The sequence below is a fragment of the Simochromis diagramma genome, unplaced genomic scaffold (genome assembly GCF_900408965.1).
Source record: "Simochromis diagramma unplaced genomic scaffold, fSimDia1.1 OVJJ01000284.1, whole genome shotgun sequence".
NCBI lineage: Eukaryota > Metazoa > Chordata > Actinopteri > Cichliformes > Cichlidae > Simochromis > Simochromis diagramma.
The window spans coordinates 1,581,198-1,601,591 of NW_024386871.1; the positions used below are offsets into that span (position 1 = coordinate 1,581,198).

The 20,394-nt window shown below is 39.2% G+C and overlaps 2 protein-coding genes across 3 annotated transcripts; both read left to right on the forward strand.

Annotated features, from left to right (window-relative positions):
• The first annotated feature begins 856 nt into the window (after positions 1-856).
• Positions 857-1,962, forward strand: LOC120733396 (SUN domain-containing protein 2-like). Its single transcript, XM_040031541.1, has 5 exons — positions 857-963; positions 1,058-1,158; positions 1,266-1,433; positions 1,520-1,609; positions 1,825-1,962. Exons 2-5 carry the CDS (start codon positions 1,063-1,065, stop codon positions 1,936-1,938), a joined length of 468 nt encoding a protein of 155 aa, XP_039887475.1. The 5' UTR covers positions 857-963; positions 1,058-1,062; the 3' UTR covers positions 1,939-1,962.
• A 2,567-nt stretch (positions 1,963-4,529) lies between these two features.
• On the forward strand, positions 4,530-11,971 carry zcchc8 (zinc finger, CCHC domain containing 8). 2 transcript variants are annotated; one of them, XM_040031544.1, is made up of 15 exons: positions 4,530-4,769; positions 4,903-4,945; positions 5,041-5,115; positions 5,266-5,365; positions 6,120-6,197; positions 6,292-6,395; positions 6,520-6,585; positions 6,696-6,756; positions 6,839-6,975; positions 7,942-8,084; positions 8,209-8,324; positions 9,525-9,611; positions 10,007-10,127; positions 10,499-11,133; positions 11,212-11,971. In XM_040031544.1, exons 1-15 carry the CDS (start codon positions 4,595-4,597, stop codon positions 11,524-11,526), a joined length of 2,256 nt encoding a protein of 751 aa, XP_039887478.1. In that variant the 5' UTR covers positions 4,530-4,594; the 3' UTR covers positions 11,527-11,971. The 2 variants fall into 2 exon arrangements, with proteins under 2 accessions (XP_039887478.1, XP_039887477.1); XM_040031543.1 differs by having other exon boundaries at positions 10,499-11,971.
• The last annotated feature ends 8,423 nt before the right edge of the window (positions 11,972-20,394 follow it).

The following is a 20,394-nucleotide window of genomic DNA, read 5'->3' on the forward strand; positions in this document are numbered from 1 at the left end:
CAACTCTGCTGACAGTGTTTACACGTGCTTCCATGGCAACTGCGTCAGACAGAATGTTATTGGATTTGAAAAAAAAATGAATTTATTAGTAAACCTTTGTGTTTGCAGCATTCAGCATACTCAGATACCTGTGATTGCAGCGAGAGAGAGAAAAAACGACTAACATACACTGATCCACTAAACATCAACCAGAGACAAGTGAACACCTGATCCCTAAAGGTATGAGCTTGGTGCACATTGCTTTAAAGACTTATTGCAGCAGAGATGCAAAGATTTGTTTTACCTCCTAAGACCTGAACTCTTTCATGGCATGCCTTTTTAATTTCTCTTTGTTATTTGGGCTGTAAAAACAAAGAATTACTTTTTTTTGTTTGCTTCGACCTGATTTTTGTTTCTGAGAAAATTGAGATCCACATATGAGGACATTCACTTTAAATCTCAATGGCAGTATAATGTCCTCATAAGTGGATATCAGCCCCTTGTACAGCAAAATTTTGCATTTTGGTCTAGACAACCCAAAATGTGTTGTGTGCACATATGTGGATGCCAGGTCTTAGGATGTTAAATATATTGAATGATTCTAAGTAGAGAAAGTAAAACTTTGCACTGTCCACTCCTGCTGTGACAAAACAAATTTCCCACGTGTGGGACTAATAAAAGGTTATCTTATCTTATCTTAAACAGCTTTTAATAAATAATTTTTGATTTTACATAGTGATGAATGCATCTTGTGTTTAAAGAGTGAATCACTGATCATTTTCTGTCTTTCTGCCAGTGAGTGACTCAGAACTTTCTGTCAGACAATCCTTCCTAACACACAAGTAAAACCTGGACCATTTGTACTCACATCCACCCCTAACCTCTCTACTTTGTGTCTCCCACGAATTGTGAGCTACACAATTTCCATAAACAGCAAAAAAGAAGCAGAAACAGCAGACACTCAGCCAATTTTTGAATCTCAAGGTAAAGATCGCCATCTTCATCTGTATCGACATTATTTATACATGAATGTACACAAAGAACACAAATAATTTGTCTGCGATTTGTGTGAATTCAGGAGTCATGATCCTAAGCGGGGTTTCCTCATGGACAGAGAACTCTGTGCGCAAATGTATGCAGTGGGTGGACCCCTCCATGGCCAGTAGAAGAGTAATCCAAGTAAGAATTACATAGTTTGCACAGCAAGATTTAAAGTGATATAACATGGAGAAAAAGTTTACATTTAAGAACTCTGGGCAGCGTAATAATTAATTTTCTTTCCTCAGGAATATTTGCCTGTGCCTCCAGGGAACTGCTGGCCCCTGGCAGGTCAGAGTGTAATCATCTCACTGTTCCACCCAGTCTCCATCACTGCTTTGACACTGGGACATCTCCCAAAACACCAGTCGCCTGATGGAACCAAAAAAAGCGCCCCAAGAGTGTTTTCTGCCTATGTGAGTGACATGAATTTGTTGTTAGTCTAAAGATTTCATGTTTTTTTGTATTATAATTCTCACCAAAACCTCTCTTCTTCTTCAAGGGAATGTTGACCATAGGGGCAGAAGGGACCTTTTTGGGAACTTTCCTATATGACAGCCAAGGAAGAGAATTTCAGACCTTCAACCTACCAGTGAGTACAACACAAAAACATATTAGAGCTCTTTCAGTCATGCTGTTTTTAATGGGCTCAATTTGTAACCAAATAAGAAAAAACTGATGACAAAATTTACTGGGATGCACTGACAGCTGGTCTGGGAGGGGCTACTACCGCACAATGTTATATAGCATTTACTTTTCAACCTGGTTGGTTCTTTTCATTACCACCTCTCTCTCATTTGTCAACAGTATACAAACAACAGCATCTTCAGATATGTGAAGTTTAGGATTGAGTGGAACTCTGGAGATCAAGACTTCCCCTGCCTGTATAATTTTAGGGTCCATGGCAAACTCTTTACCTAATAAATGATTTGAATGACTGTGTTACCTGGGTAGTAAGTAAGTGACCAAATCTTGGGCTCTGGGGGCTCACAGCCGCCCAGGTACAGGCAGGGGTCTGAGGAGACCTGCAGGAGGAGTGGGGACCATCTTATTTTGAGTGATGGTGCAGGATCCAATATATTCCCCAACATATTTTTTCAGATTAGATCACCGAAATTTCCTTTGCTATGAACTTATAAGCAGTTAATTTAACTACTGAGTTAAATTTTGCTGTGTGTTCTCAATGCAATACCTTAGACTGAGCTGATGTAGGAACATACAGATAGTTGGGCAGACCTCCAGGATCAGATCCATTCAGTAGACTGACTTTTACACAATGAGCCTATAATCCAGGTGTCTGTGGAGAATTTGCCAGACGTGGTTCTGTTGCTCATTGAGGGTTCTAGAAAAAAATCAAGATGTCGTCAAGGCAGACAATAACAAGAAAAATAAAATAAAATTCCTGAGGACATCATTAACAAGAGCTAGGAAAAAGGCTGGGACATTTGTGAGGACGAACAGCATCGCCATGCACCTTAAATACCCAAGGTGGGTGTTGAAGGCTGTTTTCCATTTGTTGCCCTCACGAATCCTAACCAGATGGTAAGCATTTCCAGTTTGGAAAAGATGGACGTACCCTGCAGGAGTTCAAAGGTGGAAAAAGGAAGAGGTAGTGGAACTTGTTTTTAACTGTAATCTGGTTAAGGGTGCAGTAGTCAATACGGGGATGGAGTGTTTTGTCTCTTTTCTCAATAAAGAAAAAAACAGCAGCTAAGAGTGAGAAAAAGATGGGCAAATGATACCTGCTCCTGTGTTAATCTCCCAAACATGAACAGAACAGTCTAAACAGATTTAATTCCCAGTAATTCGTACAGTTCCTTTAATGTGTGAAACATGAACAATGTGCCCTGGTTAGTCATTGTCTCTTTCGGGATGCTGACTCATGAGATGATCTGAAACTGGGCCTGCACCACACTCTTTGCCAAAATGGTGCACAGCGGCAGTGCTTCGGGATATCATGTTGCATAATCCACCAGATTACACATCCGCCACTAATACAAAGCGTTGAAATGGCTCGATGAGATCCATGCCAATCCACTCAAACGAGACCTGCAGTGGCACTATGGGATGTCACCATTCACAAACCTAACCTCCACCCTCTCTGCCTCCAGAAAAGCCACAGGTCAAACCAGGGTTTGGTTGGACCAGGGTCTGCCGTGCTGCCAAGTGATCCTCGGCAAGCGTCACAGCCAGCTCGAGGTTCACTGGCCGATAACAGCAGACCCTCTCTGCTTTTCCTGTTGGGAGCCCCTCCATGAACTGCTGCAGTGTCAGCATGTTCAGCAGCTTAACTTCCCCCTCCATTGGGCTGGGTTGCAGCCACTTGGCTGCAGCATTGTGGAGCCTCCTGATGTAGGCTAATGGACGATTCCTCAGATGAGAAGGATACAAGACACTACATCCTTCAACCAAAGACACCCAGTGAGAGCTTTGAGCCCAGTCACACCATGACAGCAAGTGTGCGTCAAGACACAAAGACTTCAGGCAAGGTGATGTTCCCTCATTTCACCCCACATTCATATTTCCTAGATAGTCCTTCAGGCACCATCAGGAGGGACAGAGAACATCTCCTTCTACTATCTGATCCCACACAGAGACAGTCAGCTCAGTCACTCAACTCACTTATTCACAGATGTATTACTCATTCACAGATTAAGCAGGAACTCCTTGGCTGGACCTGTAAAAGAGTAATACATTTAACAGATAAACTGAGAAAAGATGCAAATGTTATTTTGTTTTGTTTTTCATCTTGATCACAGTGTTGTTGTCTAGGCAAAAAACAAAAAAATTGCAGTGAGTTTGCTCAGTCAAACTAGGTCTGCTAATCAGCATCTGCTTCAGTGCTGAATCCATAGCACACAATACAACAACACGAGAACTGCTCTAAAATCAGTGCCAACATGTCCAACCAGGAAAGAGGTACATATGTGCCTACCTCTCTAAAACACAAACATCCGTAAAACACGTGTAAATTCTGAGACACTGTCATGGTTTGGAGCTACATCTCAGCCAGTTCTATTGGGAGTCTTGTCAAAACTGACATCAGAAAGGTTTATATATAACAATGGGATAATCCTTTCCCAAAGGTCGAGCAACTGGTCTCCTCAGTTCAAAAAATGACTTGTCCATTTAAAACATAGGTGTCAAACTCTGGCCCGCGGGCCAAATTTGAAGCCATACCAAATTACTATTAGAGCTGGCCTACTGGTATTATACAGCTAATATATATATTGTTTAGTATTAAGCTTTGCTTGTTCCATATTCAGTTTTTCAGCAAAACTTGTTTGAGTCCATAAGAAAAAAAAACAAAAAACTTTTTAATTCAAATTTATTCCTGGAGTTTTTTTTTTATTTGTATATATCTTCAGAGATATGTATTAATCCAATGTATTTATATTTTTATTTAGGGTTACTTTACGCTGTGAATGCAAGTTAAAAACAAATAATATTAGTGGTTTTACGTACATCAGTTACGTGACGGTTAAGTAGTTTTATTGTGAAAGTATCAGGAGCAATCACATTTTGCGCATGCGCACGATATGTCGTGTTTCCGCATACGGATCGGGTAGCGCCAGGTATGGCTGAAGTTGATTTTGGGGACAGTGAGCTCTTTCAGCAGCTCGATGAGTCTGCTCCCCCGGTCATGACGCACATTCGGTTCACAGATGATGATGAAGAGCAGGACGAGAGGAGCGAGCTCCGGAGCAGGCTGGAGGAGTGCGACGATTACATCCAGAGACTCACTGAGGAGAATATCCTTGTGGCAGTTTGTTAGCACTAGCTTAAATTTGCTAGCATAGGATGCAACCAAAACACAACCAAGAAATGACTTCTAACAGTCCTTTTTCTGCAGAATTTGTCATTTTTCTTTAATTCCCAGACCACATAAAATATTACGAAGGAAAATGAGCCTCCTGACGCGACCAAGGTAACTAGTAGACACCCAATAATGATCATTTCAAATGAAACGAAACTGTTCGCCAACCTTGATCCTGCGATGTTTTCCCTCCTCCAACACTACAGCGGCGTCACTGTTGAAGATGTTAACACCGACGGGCCTCTTCTTCAGGTCCTTTATACAAACAACATCATATCAAAGTAAGTCAGAATTCTTTATATTTTAAGTAAGTTTTTATGTATGAACGTATTTGTTGGTGAAATTATTACATCTATGGTCATTTATTAACAACATGTTCAGTTTAGATCCATTCACAACATATGAATGACAATTTTTAATCACCCTGCTAGGACGTGTCGCCAGGAAATTGAAGACTGCATCTGCAGTGTGATTTTGAGGCACCATAAACCAGACGTTGAAAAGAGGTCCTCCTTTAACATCAAACCTCAGGTGTGTACCTAGAATATACAGAGCCGTGAAGTTTTTTTTGTGTCTATTTGTTAGAGGTGAAAATCACCAGACTCAACATGATAGAATATTACCACAATACGTCACTTTAAAATATGACATTGTTCAGATTTTTTAACATTACAATAGCACATATTGTAATTTATCACTTTTTGACATAAAAGCTGTAAAAGGCTGATGGGGTAATATTGTAAAAAAAAAAACCCCAACAAAAAACATCTTTTTGCTGGTATGCTAATCCTGTCATTACAACCTACCATTAATGTTGCCATAAGACTAAGTTGGTATGCTGTCAGTCTGTCATTAATTGGGTTCAAGCTGGCAATAACATTCAGTCTGTTACTGATGATACGGCAAATACCTGTAATAAATCATTGAAAATTAAATACATGTGTCTGTCTACAAAGACAGAAAGGCACGATTAATTTTACATTTGCAAGGGGTGAGGGCGTTTTAGTTTTCTACACAGGTAAGTTTAGAAATTCTTTTTGACTTCATTATCAGAAACGTAATTTTAAAAATAGCATTTTGCATTTACTCAGGTTTTCATTGTCTTATAAAGTCGTTCATGATCTGAAACATGTAAATGTGACAGACAAATCTGCAAAAAAAAACAAAAAAACAAGTCACGAAGGGAGAAAATTCTTTTTCACAGCACTGTATATTACTATTGTAAATATTTTCAATATCACAATGAAGTTTCTTTTTAAAAATACATATTTCTCCCTCTATAAAGAATTCCGCTTTTGCTTTGGACGAAGATCCACAGATGATGTCTTCCAGTAGTGTGAGAACAACAGCAGAAGCCTTTAAAGTGAGCACATGCTGTTATTTCTCATTCAAACACACTGAAAACGGGATGTGTAGGCTCACAAGTAGTAACTTATTGTGTTATGTTTTTGTTTTAGGTTGTTGGGAGTGTCTTATATTTCACTACTTTCAGTGTTGATAAACTTGGACAGCCTCTGGTAAATGAAAACCCCCAGCTGACCGATGGATGGGATGTTCCAACGTATCTTTAACATGAATAAATCAAACATTTATTGCCTATGAAGTGCTGTAGTCAGATTTATTAAGTTTTAAAAATTCACAGCTGTGTAGACAAATGCATTATAGCTTCCTGAATTGCTGCAAAGTTATCTGCAAGTCTTCAACCAAGTCATTGGAACTGATGGCCAGGAAATAGAAATGAAAGACAAAAGGTAAGACTACAAAAATTCCATAGCTTTTCCTGTTTACAACTCTTCTTTGTTTGTGTGCTGGGTGGAATTTATAATGTATAGTGATTCTGTCTCTGCTCTGTTCACTGTAGACCCAAGTCTATGTGTTTCAACTGTGGTTCAAGCAGTCACCAGCTGAGAGATTGTCCCAAGGTACCATTAATGATCTGTTAATCCAGGATGAACACAAGGACAGAACATAATTTAATATAGGAATGTATTTTTTCTCTCCTAGCCTAAAGACATGGCTGCAATTAATGAGAGAAGAAAGGAGTTCAATCAGAGCAACAACCAAGCCATGCAGAGTAACCAGAGATACCATGCTGATGAAGTGGAGGAGCGGTTTGCCAAATACAAGCCTGGAGTCATGAGGCAGGACTTTTTTTTTTTTTTACTCTCCACACATCTTTATTTACTCACAATTTTAATTTAATTACATAATGTTGCAAAAGTGCATATTTTACAGGGTTATATATACGTACTTCATTTCATAAAATGAAAAAAAAAAAGTGTTATCTGGGGACTCAATTTAAAATAAATAAAGGCTCAAAATTTGGGAATCATTAATGGGAAAAAAAAATCATAAAAATAAAAAATGGTGAAGGCACAGTCTCCCTGCAAACTGACAACTGTGGGAGAGAGAAACCACATAAGATTTAAGAGGGGAAAGAATGACCCCTGTTACATTTTATTATGATTATGAATTCCCTTGGAAATGACCACTAAGTGATCTTTTTTCATCATATGGGTGAAAATTGCCCAACGTTATTGTCCTAAGGTTTATGTTTGCAACAGTACCTTTTTCAGTACTCATGTTGAAATAAGTCTGTACTTCTCAATTGAATTTTAAAAATGTAATGTATTTACAACATTTTACAACCACAGCAGCTTCCAGGTTCTTTGTCTGACAGTGTAATATTTGTTCTGTTTACATCTGTTTTTCTACCAAATTAATTACATGAAGAAGAAGCTGTCAGTGTCTCACTCAGAGTTTCTGAATCATAATCCTTGGCTTCAGCTTCTTGCATGCTGGTGGTAGACTTGCTGCAGTTAGCTGCATGTCCTTTAATACATTTGGTGCTCAGTACTCTCTGAGCACTGAAAGCGCTTTACACAACTTGCTTTATTCACACAAGTACTTTTTTCTAAGCTTTTCCTCGGTAAGTGCTTTCTATCTCACATTCGTACTCCAAAGGCTTCATCTGTTAGTTAGTTTATACCAAAGATATTTGGCATGTAGATCACATGGTTTTGGTCTCTATGCCAACTTAGACAAGTGTAATTTTTAGTCTTTTAATTTTTCATTTGATTTATTTACTGTGTTGTGCTGTTAAACAGTGAGGAGCTGCTGACAGCTCTGGGCATTGATGAGAACACCCTACCTCCTCTGATCTATCGCATGAGGCAGCTAGGTTACCCACCAGGTTGGCTCAAAGAGGCAGAGATGGAAAACTCTGGCTTATCACTGTATGACGGAAATGGTAAGTTTGAAAAAGAACTAAACAGCTTCACAATTTGTTTTCTTTGTTGAACAGTAAGTAGAAAAATAAAAGCTTCTGCAGTCTGCACAGATTATAGAGGATGTTGTTTTTTTCTCTCTTACAGCATCAAGTGATGGCACTGTAACTGACAACACTAATTCACAAAACCTCTCATATGATGTTTCCAAACTGGTGGATTTCCCAGGTTTCAATGTAGCCGCACCACAAAAAATGAAAGATGTAAGTGTTGCAGTCTGCCTTTTCAAATGTTTGACCTCCAGTACCGCCTGGTATCCGGTAAAAAGTAAATATGTGATGTACTGTTTCAAAACCATCAACATTAAATGTTGATTTGATGTCATAAAAATAAGAAAGGGGCAATGAAAGACTAGAAATATCTGGTTGAATAATTTCAACACAACACATTTTTAGGTAAATTGCAACAGATCAGTACTTGTGAAGCTAAATCTACATTCTCTAGTCTGGTTAAATCAAACTCTGCTTTGTTTCCCCCTTTGTTGCGATTTGTTTGTGTAGCCAGACATGCTTTGCATTCTGGCACACAGCAGAGTACACAAACATTTTTGATTTGATTGGGGTTTTCACTGTGTGAATATAAACCAAAACATGGGAAAAATAATAATAAATGTAAGGTTCTTTCTCAGTGTAATATTGGAAGGAATTTGAGGTGTTTGTCATCTAAAAAAGATGATTTCAAAAAATAATTTGGTGAATCTAGAAAAAAAATCGCTGCACATAGATATATGACTGAGATCCTCAGGCCAACAGACGGTTCTGCAATATCCACAATTTTATAGTGGAGATCACTGACTGACTGAAAATGTAAACAGGAGACAGAAATGACACGACTGCCACCTGTCATGTCATCTGACAACTAAAAATGTTAAATTCTGATGAGGAGAGGGACCATCTGAGTAGTTATCAGAAAAAAAACAGCGTCCATGTTTGTATGGGTGTCAGCCCTGTGAATGCTGAAACACACACACAGGGTCAGGAGCAACATTTTTCAGCCATCTAGACAGTTGTGGAGTAAATAAAAGTCCAGGTACTAAATTGCGTTAAAACACAACTAAAAAGACCCTGAGCTGAAAGAATGGGAAAATATTTTATTTCCTCATGAATTTGTACAGTGTTTTTTTTTTTTTTTTTGTTTGTTTGTTTGTTTTTTAATTTTTAAAAAGAGCTAATTTATACTGTGGTGTATATGACCTTCTTATGACTTTTTGACAAATGTTGCTGGCATCAACAATGAGTACATATTTTTAGTTTCCAAATTTGCTATGTTGTCTTTGTGTTATTTTCAATTAAATGTGGAGTTTAAATGGTTTACAACCCATTAAAGTATGCTGGGACCTTTTTTTTGCTGTCTTTTTTATTAAGTTAAATAACACTTTTTCTTTATTTCTGATGTATCTTCAGGAGTTCCTGCATTATGGTTCAATTCCAATGCAGAGCAGCCACATGAAGCAAAACTATGCAGCCTACCTGTCCAGCTTCTTTCCCACGGTCTGTATCCCAGCTCCCTACTGACTTCTTGCAACGGCAGCTTCTCAACTTCAACCAAATTTTTATCGGCCACCACCTTGAGCAAAATTTAGCAGATTAGTGCTCATTCTTAGAAATAAGATATAGATTAGATATTTAAGCCATTACTGTTCTCATCGAGGACAAAATCTACTGTCTTGAGGTTACTTTGCTCTGTGCAACAGTTTATGGTGTTCACATGACCCATCCTTTAAAATCTCCTTTACGCATTTTACAGCATGAATCAACACTGATCCAACTGCACAGACCTCCATTTAATCCACAGGATTTCAATATTTCTACTTAAATATGTTGCTAAGAAAGGAAAAACAAAAGTCGTGCTTTTTGGTCTTATTACATGTTGCTCTTGCCAACAGCCTGGTGCCGCCTCCAGCAAGAGAAGACATGAATTTGACTCATCTCCACAGCTGAGGAAGAGGAGTAAGTTTAGCCCGGACCGGACCCCAGACAGGAGCTCGGACATGGATATTGAATCAGGTAACCGTACATCTGGGTGTCACAGCCTGCATTCATGTTCTCCTTGAATGGTTAGATTTCCAGAGTTGGGATCCCATCCATCCAACTTCACTTTGTGTTTTTAAGTTGGAATGTAAAAACTATGGATCTTCTAAAGATGAGTAGTTCTCATTTTACTGTTGTTGAACCAACATGTTGACCTGGCTGCTGCCAGTATATCAATGCTCTATGTAAATTGTTACCAGGATTATTGCTAATTAATAACTTTTTTAACAAGAGTAGATCACGCTGAGTTCACAGAAACAATGTTTTGGTTTGGTATTTGTAGCTCAGTTGCACAAAAATACACAGTCAGCACTCTGTGGATGATTTTATTTTATTTCTTCTCATAGATCCAGGAACACCTCATCAAATTCACAGCTCTGGTGATTTCCAGTTCCAGCCACCACTGCCTCCTGGCTCTCCTTGCTTTAGTTCTCCTCCGCCTTTACCACAGGGAACTCCTCCTGCTACACCCACCCCCCCACCTCTCCCTAAAGGTACACCTCCACTTACTCCCACCAACGGCTCTCCAGCTGTGCGAGGGCGTGACTGGGTGGTGGTTGATGAGACTGGGGAGGGAACAGAGGATGACCTGACACTGGAGGAACTGGAGGAGCAGCAGAGACTGATCTGGGCAGCTCTAGAAAATGCTGACATGGCCTCTAACAGTGACTGTGAGACACCTGCCGCACAAACTCCTGTACCAAGTTCACCAAGTGTATCCACATCTGCACACGCGGACACAGAAACTGAAGACACGGATGAAGGAATGGACTCAATAAAACCTGAAGAACCTTCCCTAAGCAAAGAAAATCAACCAGAAGTTCAAGAGGGTTTGTCATTAAGCCCGGGACCAGTCAAAGTTAAGGACGATAGCCCTCAGAGTCCCGAACCAGCCGAAATCCAGGAAAGCACCCCTCAGAGTCCGGAGCCAGTGAAAACCCAAGACAGCATCCCTCAGAGTCCCGAGCCAGTTAAAACTCAGGACAGCACCCCTCAGAGTCCCGAGCCAGTGAAAACCCAAGACAGCACCCCTCAGAGTCCCGAGCTAGTTAAAACTCAGGACAGCACCCCTCAGAGTCCCGAATCACTGTTAGTCGAGGACGGCACATTTCAGAGTCCTGAGCCAGTGAAAGCCGAAGTAGACAACCCACAGAGCCCTGAGTCAGATTTGCCTCATCCGGTGAGTGGAGACTGTACGACTCCAGGGCATCTCGAGAAGATAACTGCTGTTCCGCATCGTAGCAAGTTCGCAGCTGGCATCGTTCCATTTGAAGATACACCAGAGTTCACTGAAGTTGCTGAAGCCACAGGAACATACCTTAGGATCAGAGACTTGCTTAAAAGTTCCCCACGAAGTCTGGCGAAGAAGAAGTGACAGTTTATTGCCTTGATTCAAAACACAGTATATTTTAATGGAAAGTCTTCATTTCATCTCCATTCAGCATGGTTTTTTCTATTCTGTGTAAATGCAGTCGATATGTAAAATTCAGTTAGGGAAAGCCTTTTAAAGATGTTTCAACAACTGATTTTGACCAACTAGTCTGAGATTCTTTTTCAGCACAAGTGAACTGTTTACTTCACTGTAAAATGTGTACAATGGTAATTTCTTGACCTGCATTATTTTTCATCTTGTGGTGTTTTTGTGTTATTTGTTCCACTCGAATTTCTCTAAAGTAATGGAGTAAACAATATTGTTTCTGCTCAAGTTGCTATGTCTGATTGCAGATTTCACCCCCATGGCCAAATGAAATATGCAGATTAGCCCTTTTATTGACCAAGATTTATGGACATACTTTGTCATCTTTGCTGTAAAATGGAAGCAAAAAAGTTATTCTCATCTTTCAGCAATCATTTGAATGTGCTCTTAATGTTGGAGGAATACGGTAACGTGAGCCCCATGATAGACAATGATTATATTCTTCAATGTCTGTGAAGGTTCTCAGTCATCCTGGTCTTCAGTTCTGAAGAAGCCTTTTGGATAAGTGAAATGTCTTCAAGCAGCTTAAAGAAGTCCTGATGCTTTTCTTTCCAAGCTCTTTAGACTATATTCTTCAATGTTAGCTATTTTAGCAGCGCTCAGTGAAGATTCCTGTGGCACTCTGAATAGCTGACCTAATCATGTCTTTGAACCACCTTGAAAATGAAATTTCAGCAAGTTGAAATTCAGTTAAAGTAAAATTTACTTTACCGCAAAATATGTGGCGATGCATCAGGAGTATAACAGACTGTAAACACAGTAACCAACAGGTTAGCTGTGATCCAACTCTCCCTGACACCTTGAACAGTTTCTTTGCACGCTTTGACTCATCCAGCAGCAGAGAGACTGTATCTCCCTCAGCTGGAGGAGCAGAATTATCCTCTCATCCACAGTGGTGCTTAGATAACAACCTTATCCTGAACACCAGCAAGATTAAGGAGTTCATTATGATGGACTGCAGGATATCCAGGAAGACAGAACAAACGCCTCTCCTTGTATACGGGGAGGGAGTAGAGCGTGTGGACAACGTCAAGTTCCTGGGTCTTCACTTAACGTGACCTGATCTGGTAGCTGAACACATCACACCTGGTGAATAAAGTCCAACTAAGGGTCGTCTTCCTCTTGAAGCTAAAATGGACCGGACTCTCTTCTTGCTGCTTGTGAACATCTACAGAGCCACAATAGAAGGCATCTGCTGTCTTAGCATGACAGTGTGGTACAACAGCTGCCCAGCACAAGATGGAAAAACTTGACCCGGGTGAAAACACTCCGCGTCCACACTAACGTTTTCAGTCGTTTTCAGAGTTGTGCGTCCACATTGAAATGGCCCAAAACGCTTACGTTCCAGTCCTGCGCATGCGCAAAAGCGAGTGAGAGTTAAAGAATTTGAAGAAAAGCTATCTGGAGCATGTACAAACTGATATCAATCTTTTTTAGGGCTGTGGAAATTGAGAGCAATCAAAACAACTGCTGTATAATGCACTCCGCTGTCTTTGTTTAATTGGTCACATGACTAACATGCAGCATCGTTTTAGAAAGTCTGTGTTTTCGAGTGTCCACACTGCAACAGGACAGCTCAGTTTTGAAATGTATGCGTTTTCGAGAGCGTTTCCAAAACGCTGCGTTTTTCCTTGGGGAAAACGCCGTCTTAGTGTGGACGGAAGACCAAAACGGAGAGAAGACGATGCGTTTTCAAACGAAAACGCATTAGTGTGAACATAGCCTTAATTGTTTTATAGTGTTGGTTGTGTGTGTATGTATGTAAATGAATGCATAAGGTGTGAGTTAAGTCCCTCTTCTAATGAAATTTAATTAGGTGTGAACATATAATTACAAGCAATGAAAGTGTTGCACATAACTACATTTACACAGATTCAACAAGGAGCTAGAAACATTCCTCAGAAATTTTGACTCATGTTGACATCATAGCGTCACACAGTTACTGCAGATTTGTTGCACATCCATGATGTGAATCTGCTGTTCCATCACATTCCAAAGGTGCTGTATTCGATTGAGATCTGGTGACAGTGAAGGTCATTTGAGTATAGTAAACTCAGTTTTATGTTCAAGAAAACAGTTTAAGATGATCTGAGCTTTTTCACACAGTCTGTCAACCTGCTGGAAGCAGCCATCAGAAAATGGGGACAATTTAATTACAGAGGGTTGGATATTGTCAGCAACAATACTCAGGTAGTCTTTGGATTTTAAATTAGTATTAATATCTACGACACCACAAGCAGCCTGAATCACTGATACAAGGTAAGATGACTTATAGTAGCCTCGTTGTTTTGTTGCTCACAGGAATGGCATCCAGTGTGGTCTTCTGCTACTGTTCTTCTGCTTCTACTTTCACATACACTACTGGTCAAAAGTTTTAGAACACCCCAATTTTTCAAATTTTTTTAATTGAAAAATATGCAGTTCAATGTCTCATTGCACTCTGAAATGAAAGCATAGTACAAATAAGCAATTGGAGTTAAAAAGAAATAATCATGGAATCAATTTGTACACAATAATGTATTCTAAAATTATGAGTCGTCAAAGTAGCCAGATTTGGCAAATATAACAGCTGAACACACCCGAGGCTTTCTTTTTACAATAGAAATCAAATATTCTTCAGAAAGTTCTTCCAATATCTGTTGTAGAGGTTCCCATGAATGTGTGTGTGGCACCAGCTAAATGGGGTTTAAGTCTGGAGACTGCACAAGATAAAAGTCCATTCGGGAAAGAAGGATTATGACTTGGAAAACGTATTTTAAATTCACTGAGAATTATGCAGTCAGGAAAATGTTTAAACTACAATTCTAAATAGTCACAAATCAAAAGTTAAATCATATTAAAACATGACTGACACTGCAATATTAACACAACTCAAAAACATAAGAACCCTGGGTCACCAGACCCAGTACCATGACAGTTTGTCTACTAGGAAGCTGAAGGGTAGCTCTGTATTTTTGAAGAATTACAAACAAGACTTAGTTGATGCTTAAAGCTGGTTTATTTAATTAATTTGTATCCAATTTATCAGTGTTAACATGGTGTTTGAGGTCTGATTGAAGGATTGATGTGATGGTAAGGTGTCCGCTGCTCCACTTTGAATATTGGTATGAACTTGAAACAGTGAGTACTTAGTGGATTTTCACCAAAATTGTGCCCACGTTCAAGACCATATTTGCTGGTTGTTGTTATTGTTGTTGTTTTTAAGGATTTTTCTTTTAAATTTTCACAAGAATTGCTAGTTCCCCTAGAGCAGGAGTCTCTATAACTCCAGTCCTCGAGAGCTACTCTAACATACAGTAGCTCCTGAGGACTGGAGTTTTAGACCCCTGCCCTACAGTATTTGGCCACTCCAACAATCAGAGGATTCCCTGTGAGCAAGCATTTAGCGACAGTGGGGAGAAAAAACTCCCTTCAATAGGAAGAAATCTCCGGCGCCGGAGATTTCTTCCTATTGAAGGGAGTTTTCTTCAACTTCAACCAGAAGATCAACTCAAAAATCTCTTGAGAATGCCAGGAATTACAGATGAATTAATAGGAAGGCAAACAGAAACATCTACTTCTCTCAGTGACATTTGTGATGGTTTTTTGTATCAGAAAGCTTTAAGTGGTTCAGAAACGGCTCTTCAAACCCTCAGCTTAACATTTAGCTGTGATGGTGTGCCAGTTTTTAAAAAGTCCCCTTGTAGTATTTGGCCCCTTTTTTTGCACCATTAATGAATTGCCATTGAAAACAAGACAGGATAATGTACTCCTTTGTGCACTATGGTTCGGGGATGAGAAGCCTCACATGAGAAGTTTCTTAAAACCTTTCATTGATGAGTGTGTGGGCCTACAGGACAGTGGTTTCACATGGGAAGATGACAAAGGCGTTTCTGTCAATACAAAAGTAATCCCTCTAATTCTAATGAGTGACTCAGTTGCCAGACCTCTGATCCAAAATTTTAAACAGTTTAATGGTGAATATGGATGCTCCTACTGCCTTCATGAAGGAAAGGTAGTTGAAAAAGGCAGAGGATTCACTCGTGTATATCCTTTTCAGAAGGACATTCAGCTCCGCAATCAGGAACAAACTAATGAATTTGTAGAAGCTGCGCTACAGTGTGGTAAAGCTGTTATGGGTGTTAAAGGGCCAAGTATGTTGTGTAGACTTCCCAGTTTTGATATTATTGAAGGGTCTGTCCCAGACTATATGCATTCAGTACTTCTGGGTGTTGCAAGAACTGTAACAGGGCTGTGGTTAAACAGTGAAAACCATGAAAAGCACTGGTACATAGGTAGGTCTACAAAACTGTTAGATGAAATGCTTTTAAAGATTAAACCGCCATGTAATGTACCTCGTGTGCCAAGGTCTGTCACATTGAGGAAATTTTGGAAAGCCCATGAGTGGTATATGTGGCTCTTTTATTATAGCTTACCTGTACTAAAAGGTGTATTGCCAGAACCACTACTGAATCACTGGTCTAAACTAGTCAAGGGAGTATCCCTTCTGTTGGGCGAAAATATAACTAGAGAGCAGATTACTGAGTCTGAGGCACTTCTAACAGATTTTGTGAAAGACATGGAGGTATTCTATGGGGAAGCTAATCTGTCTTATAATGTACATCTTTGCCTCCATTTACCAAGGAGTGTAGTTAACTGGGGGCCTTTGTGGGCTCATTCCGCCTTTGTGTTTGAGTCTTACAATGCTAAACTACTAGACATGATCAAAAGCACTCAAGGGGTTGCGCTACAGATTGTAAAAATGTTCTGGCTACAGAAGGCCTTACCATTTTATGGCCAGACTTTACTGAAAGATGCCTCAAATGAATGCAAGGAGATATTTGAATCTCTAACAAGACCTAAACAGTTAAAAGATTTAACTCGCACACATGGTATCACTGCACTTAATCATCCTAAAGTGCGATTAATTAGGAGGGATGACTATATGGCACTGAGTCGTTATGGGGTACAAAGGAGCAGAGTAAAGTACTTTCAACGAATCATTACAAATGGCGAGGTGTTTCACTCAGAAGATTACAGTCGTGTACTCAAACGTAATTCATTCACTGTTATGTTGAATGATGATGATCAAAATTTCTTTAACATTAAACGATTTGTAATATGTCAAAATGAAAGTGGAGAGACGTGTTATGCCATTGGAAGATTCTATGAACGAGCGAAGCATAGTCTCTGTGCCTCAAATCCAAGTTATTTTGAACCAGTATCAAAACGTCTTGGGCATCTGACAGGTATTCTTGCTGCAGAGATCAAATGCAAATGTCTGATCATTCACACTGAAAGTCAATTACATTTTTAGAAGCATTAATCAGTGTGAATTCCTTAAATAAGGTTAAACACGAGAAAACATGATTTTCTGCCATGTGGTATTTTTCTGAAGTGATTTTAAACCAGTTCATAAAAAAAAAACATACATAATTAAACATTAAATGGCAAAACGTCAGATATACATTACATTAAGTCATTAAGTGCTATATTATATTGCATCATTAAAGGAACACTCCCTCAGAGTTAATACGTTGAGTCTGACCATTTTGGAATCCATACAGTTGATTTGTATGGTGATAACACTTTTAACATAGCTTAGCATACATCATTGAATCCAAAGGGACCGTGAGCATCGCGTTGAAAAATGACCAAAGACTTAATGGTCAAACTCAACTTTTTAACTCTGAGGGAGATGGAGAATGAGCCTATTTCCAAAAAAAGTGGACTGTTTCTTTAAGTACTATATTGTATATATTGTCAAAAACTAAAGTGTACATAGCAGTTGTTGTATTTTGTGTACTGTATCAATGACTATTAATTTCAAAGTCAAGTGAATGCTAATATTGTCTAATGTGAAATACTGTAAGCAAATGAATAAATAACCTAATTCTTGCTAGACCTTTGACTCTGTTTTGTTTGAATCCAACTGTGTTTGCAGATGTGATTAGATGCAGATGTTGTTACTTTTATTATTATTATTGCACTAAATACATTTTAACCTCCTAAGACCCGAACTCTTCCACGACATGCATTTTTAATTTCTCTTTGATATTTGGGCATATTGGGACCCGATGAATGTAAAAACAAAGAATTACCAGATTTTTTTTAACTTATTTTTGTTTTTAAGAAAAATAAGAGCCACAGTATGAGGATATTTGTTTAAAATTTTGATAGAACAGTAGCAGTACAGGGAGTGCAGAATTATTAGGAAAGTTGTATTTTTGAGGAATAATTGTATTATTGAACAACAACCATGTTCTCAATGAACCCAAAAAACTCATTAATATCAAAGCTGAATGTTTTTGGAAGTAGTTTTTAGTTTGTTTTTAGTTTTAGCTATTTTAGGGGGATAGCTGTGTGTGCAGGTGACTATTACTGTGCATAATTATTAGGCAACTTAACAAAAAACAAATATATACCCATTACAATTATTTATTTTTACCAGTGAAACCAATATAACATCTCCACATTCACAAATATATATTTCTGACATTCAAAAACAAAAAAAAACAAATCAGCGACCAATATAGCCACCTTTCTTTGCAAGGACACTCAAAAGCCTGCCATCCATGGATTCTGTCAGTGTTTTGATCTGTTCACCATCAACATTGCGTGCAGCAGCAACCACAGCCTCCCAGACACTGTTCAGAGAGGTGTACTGTTTTCCCTCCTTGTAAATCTCACATTTGATGATGGACCACAGGTTCTCAATGGGGTTCAGATCAGATGAACAAGGTGGCCATGTCATTAGTTTTTCTTCTTTTATACCCTTTCTTGCCAGCCACGCTGTGGAGCTACTTGGACGCGTGTGATGGAGCATTGTCCTGCATGGAAATCATGTTTTTCTTGAAGGATGCAGATTTCTTCCTGTACCACTGCTTGAAGAAGGTGTCTTCCAGAAACTGGCAGTAGGACTGGGAGTTGAGCTTGACTCCATCCTCAACCCGAAAAGGCCCCACAAGCTCATCTTTGATGATACCAGCCCAAACCAGTACTCCACCTCCACCTTGCTGGGGTCTGAGTCAGACTGGAGCTCTCTGCCCTTTACCAATCCAGCCACGGGCCCATCCATCTGGCCCATCAAGACTCACTCTCATTTCATCAGTCCATAAAACCTTAGAAAAATCAGGCTTGAGATATTTCTTGGCCCAGTCTTGACGTTTCAGCTTGTGTGTCTTGTTCAGTGGTGGTCATCTTTCAGCCTTTCTTACCTTGGCCATGTCTCTGAGTATTGCACACCTTGTGCTTTTGGGCACTCCAGTGATGTTGCAGCTCTGAAATATGGCCAAACTGGTGGCAAGTGGCATCTTGGCAGCTGCACGCTTGACTTTTCTCAGTTCATGGGCAGTTATTTTACGCCTTGGTTTTTCCACACGCTTCTTGCGACCCTGTTGACTATTTTGAATGAAACACTTGATTGTTCGATGATCACGCTTCAGAAGCTTTGCAATTTTGAGACTGCTGCATCCCTCTGCAAGATATCTCACTATTTTTGACTTTTCTGAGCCTGTCAAGTCCTTCTTTTGACCCATTTTGCCAAAGTAAAGGACTTTGCCTAATAATTATGCACACCTGATATAGGGTGTTGATGTCATTAGACCACACCCCTTCTCATTACAGAGATGCACATCACCTAATATGCTTAATTGGTAGTAGGCTTTCGAGCCTGTACAGCTTGGAGTAGGACAACATGCATGAAGAGGTTGATGTGGACAAAATACTCATTTGCCTAATAATTCTGCACTCCCTGTATAATGTCCTCGGAAGTGGATATCAGGCCCTGGTAGAGCAAAATTGAGTATTTTGGTCTAAATAACCCAAAATGTGACGTCCACATATGTGGACGCCAGGTCATAGGAGGTTAAATAAGGGATACTTTGAAATATATTCTACTGAAAGGTTGGAAATGTATTTTTTTGAACGCAAATATCTTTTGAAATGTATTTTGGTTTGAAAGAAATATATTTTCAATTTCAAAAATATATTTTTTGGAGCATCACAAATACAAAATATATTTACCATATATTTGAAATATATTTTGGCCAGGAAAAATGTATTTTTTTTTACCGTATGGGCGGCAGAACCAGGCTCAGGAAGGGACAGCCATCTGCCGCGACTGGTTGGGGTGGGGGGGAGTGAAAATAAAATTTAAAAAAAAAGCCAAAGTGATAAATATTGGAGCAACTTAATTAATTTTTTGTTAAAATCTTAAGCTGTTGTTATCAGTTTTAAAGGAGTATTGGGTTCGAATTGTAGATAAGCATTTGCAGTGGATTTCTGCTGTTGATTGCCTTTTCCAACCCCTGCTTGTGGTTTTGTCACTTTTGTCTGGGGTCAAAGAAGCAATGCTGGAGACTTTTGTCTCCCTCTGCTTCTCATTTTAATGCAGGGGGAACTCTCAGGCCAGGGTCAAAAAAGGGATGCTTGAGAACCTCCGAGGGTTTGATGCGCTGGTCTGCATCCAAGGCCAACATCCGTTTACTAAAAAACTAGCTAAAATACTATGACCACCATTTTTAACGAGTTACCAATATGCGAGATGAATCAGTGAAGTCTAATTTTATTTCCTCCCCAGTTTATTGTTATCTATGGAAACTTGGAACAAAGAAGGAAAAACTTTTTGGGGATTCCTAAGTCAAAATTTCAATTAATTATTTTAAAGTGTCTACTTAAAAACTAAAAAAATTAAGTTATCTTATTTTTTTTTTTTAAACAATTCGATAGTACGTCACTTTTTTACACATGGATGGCAAAAAAAGACTATTTTCAGTGCTTCTTTAA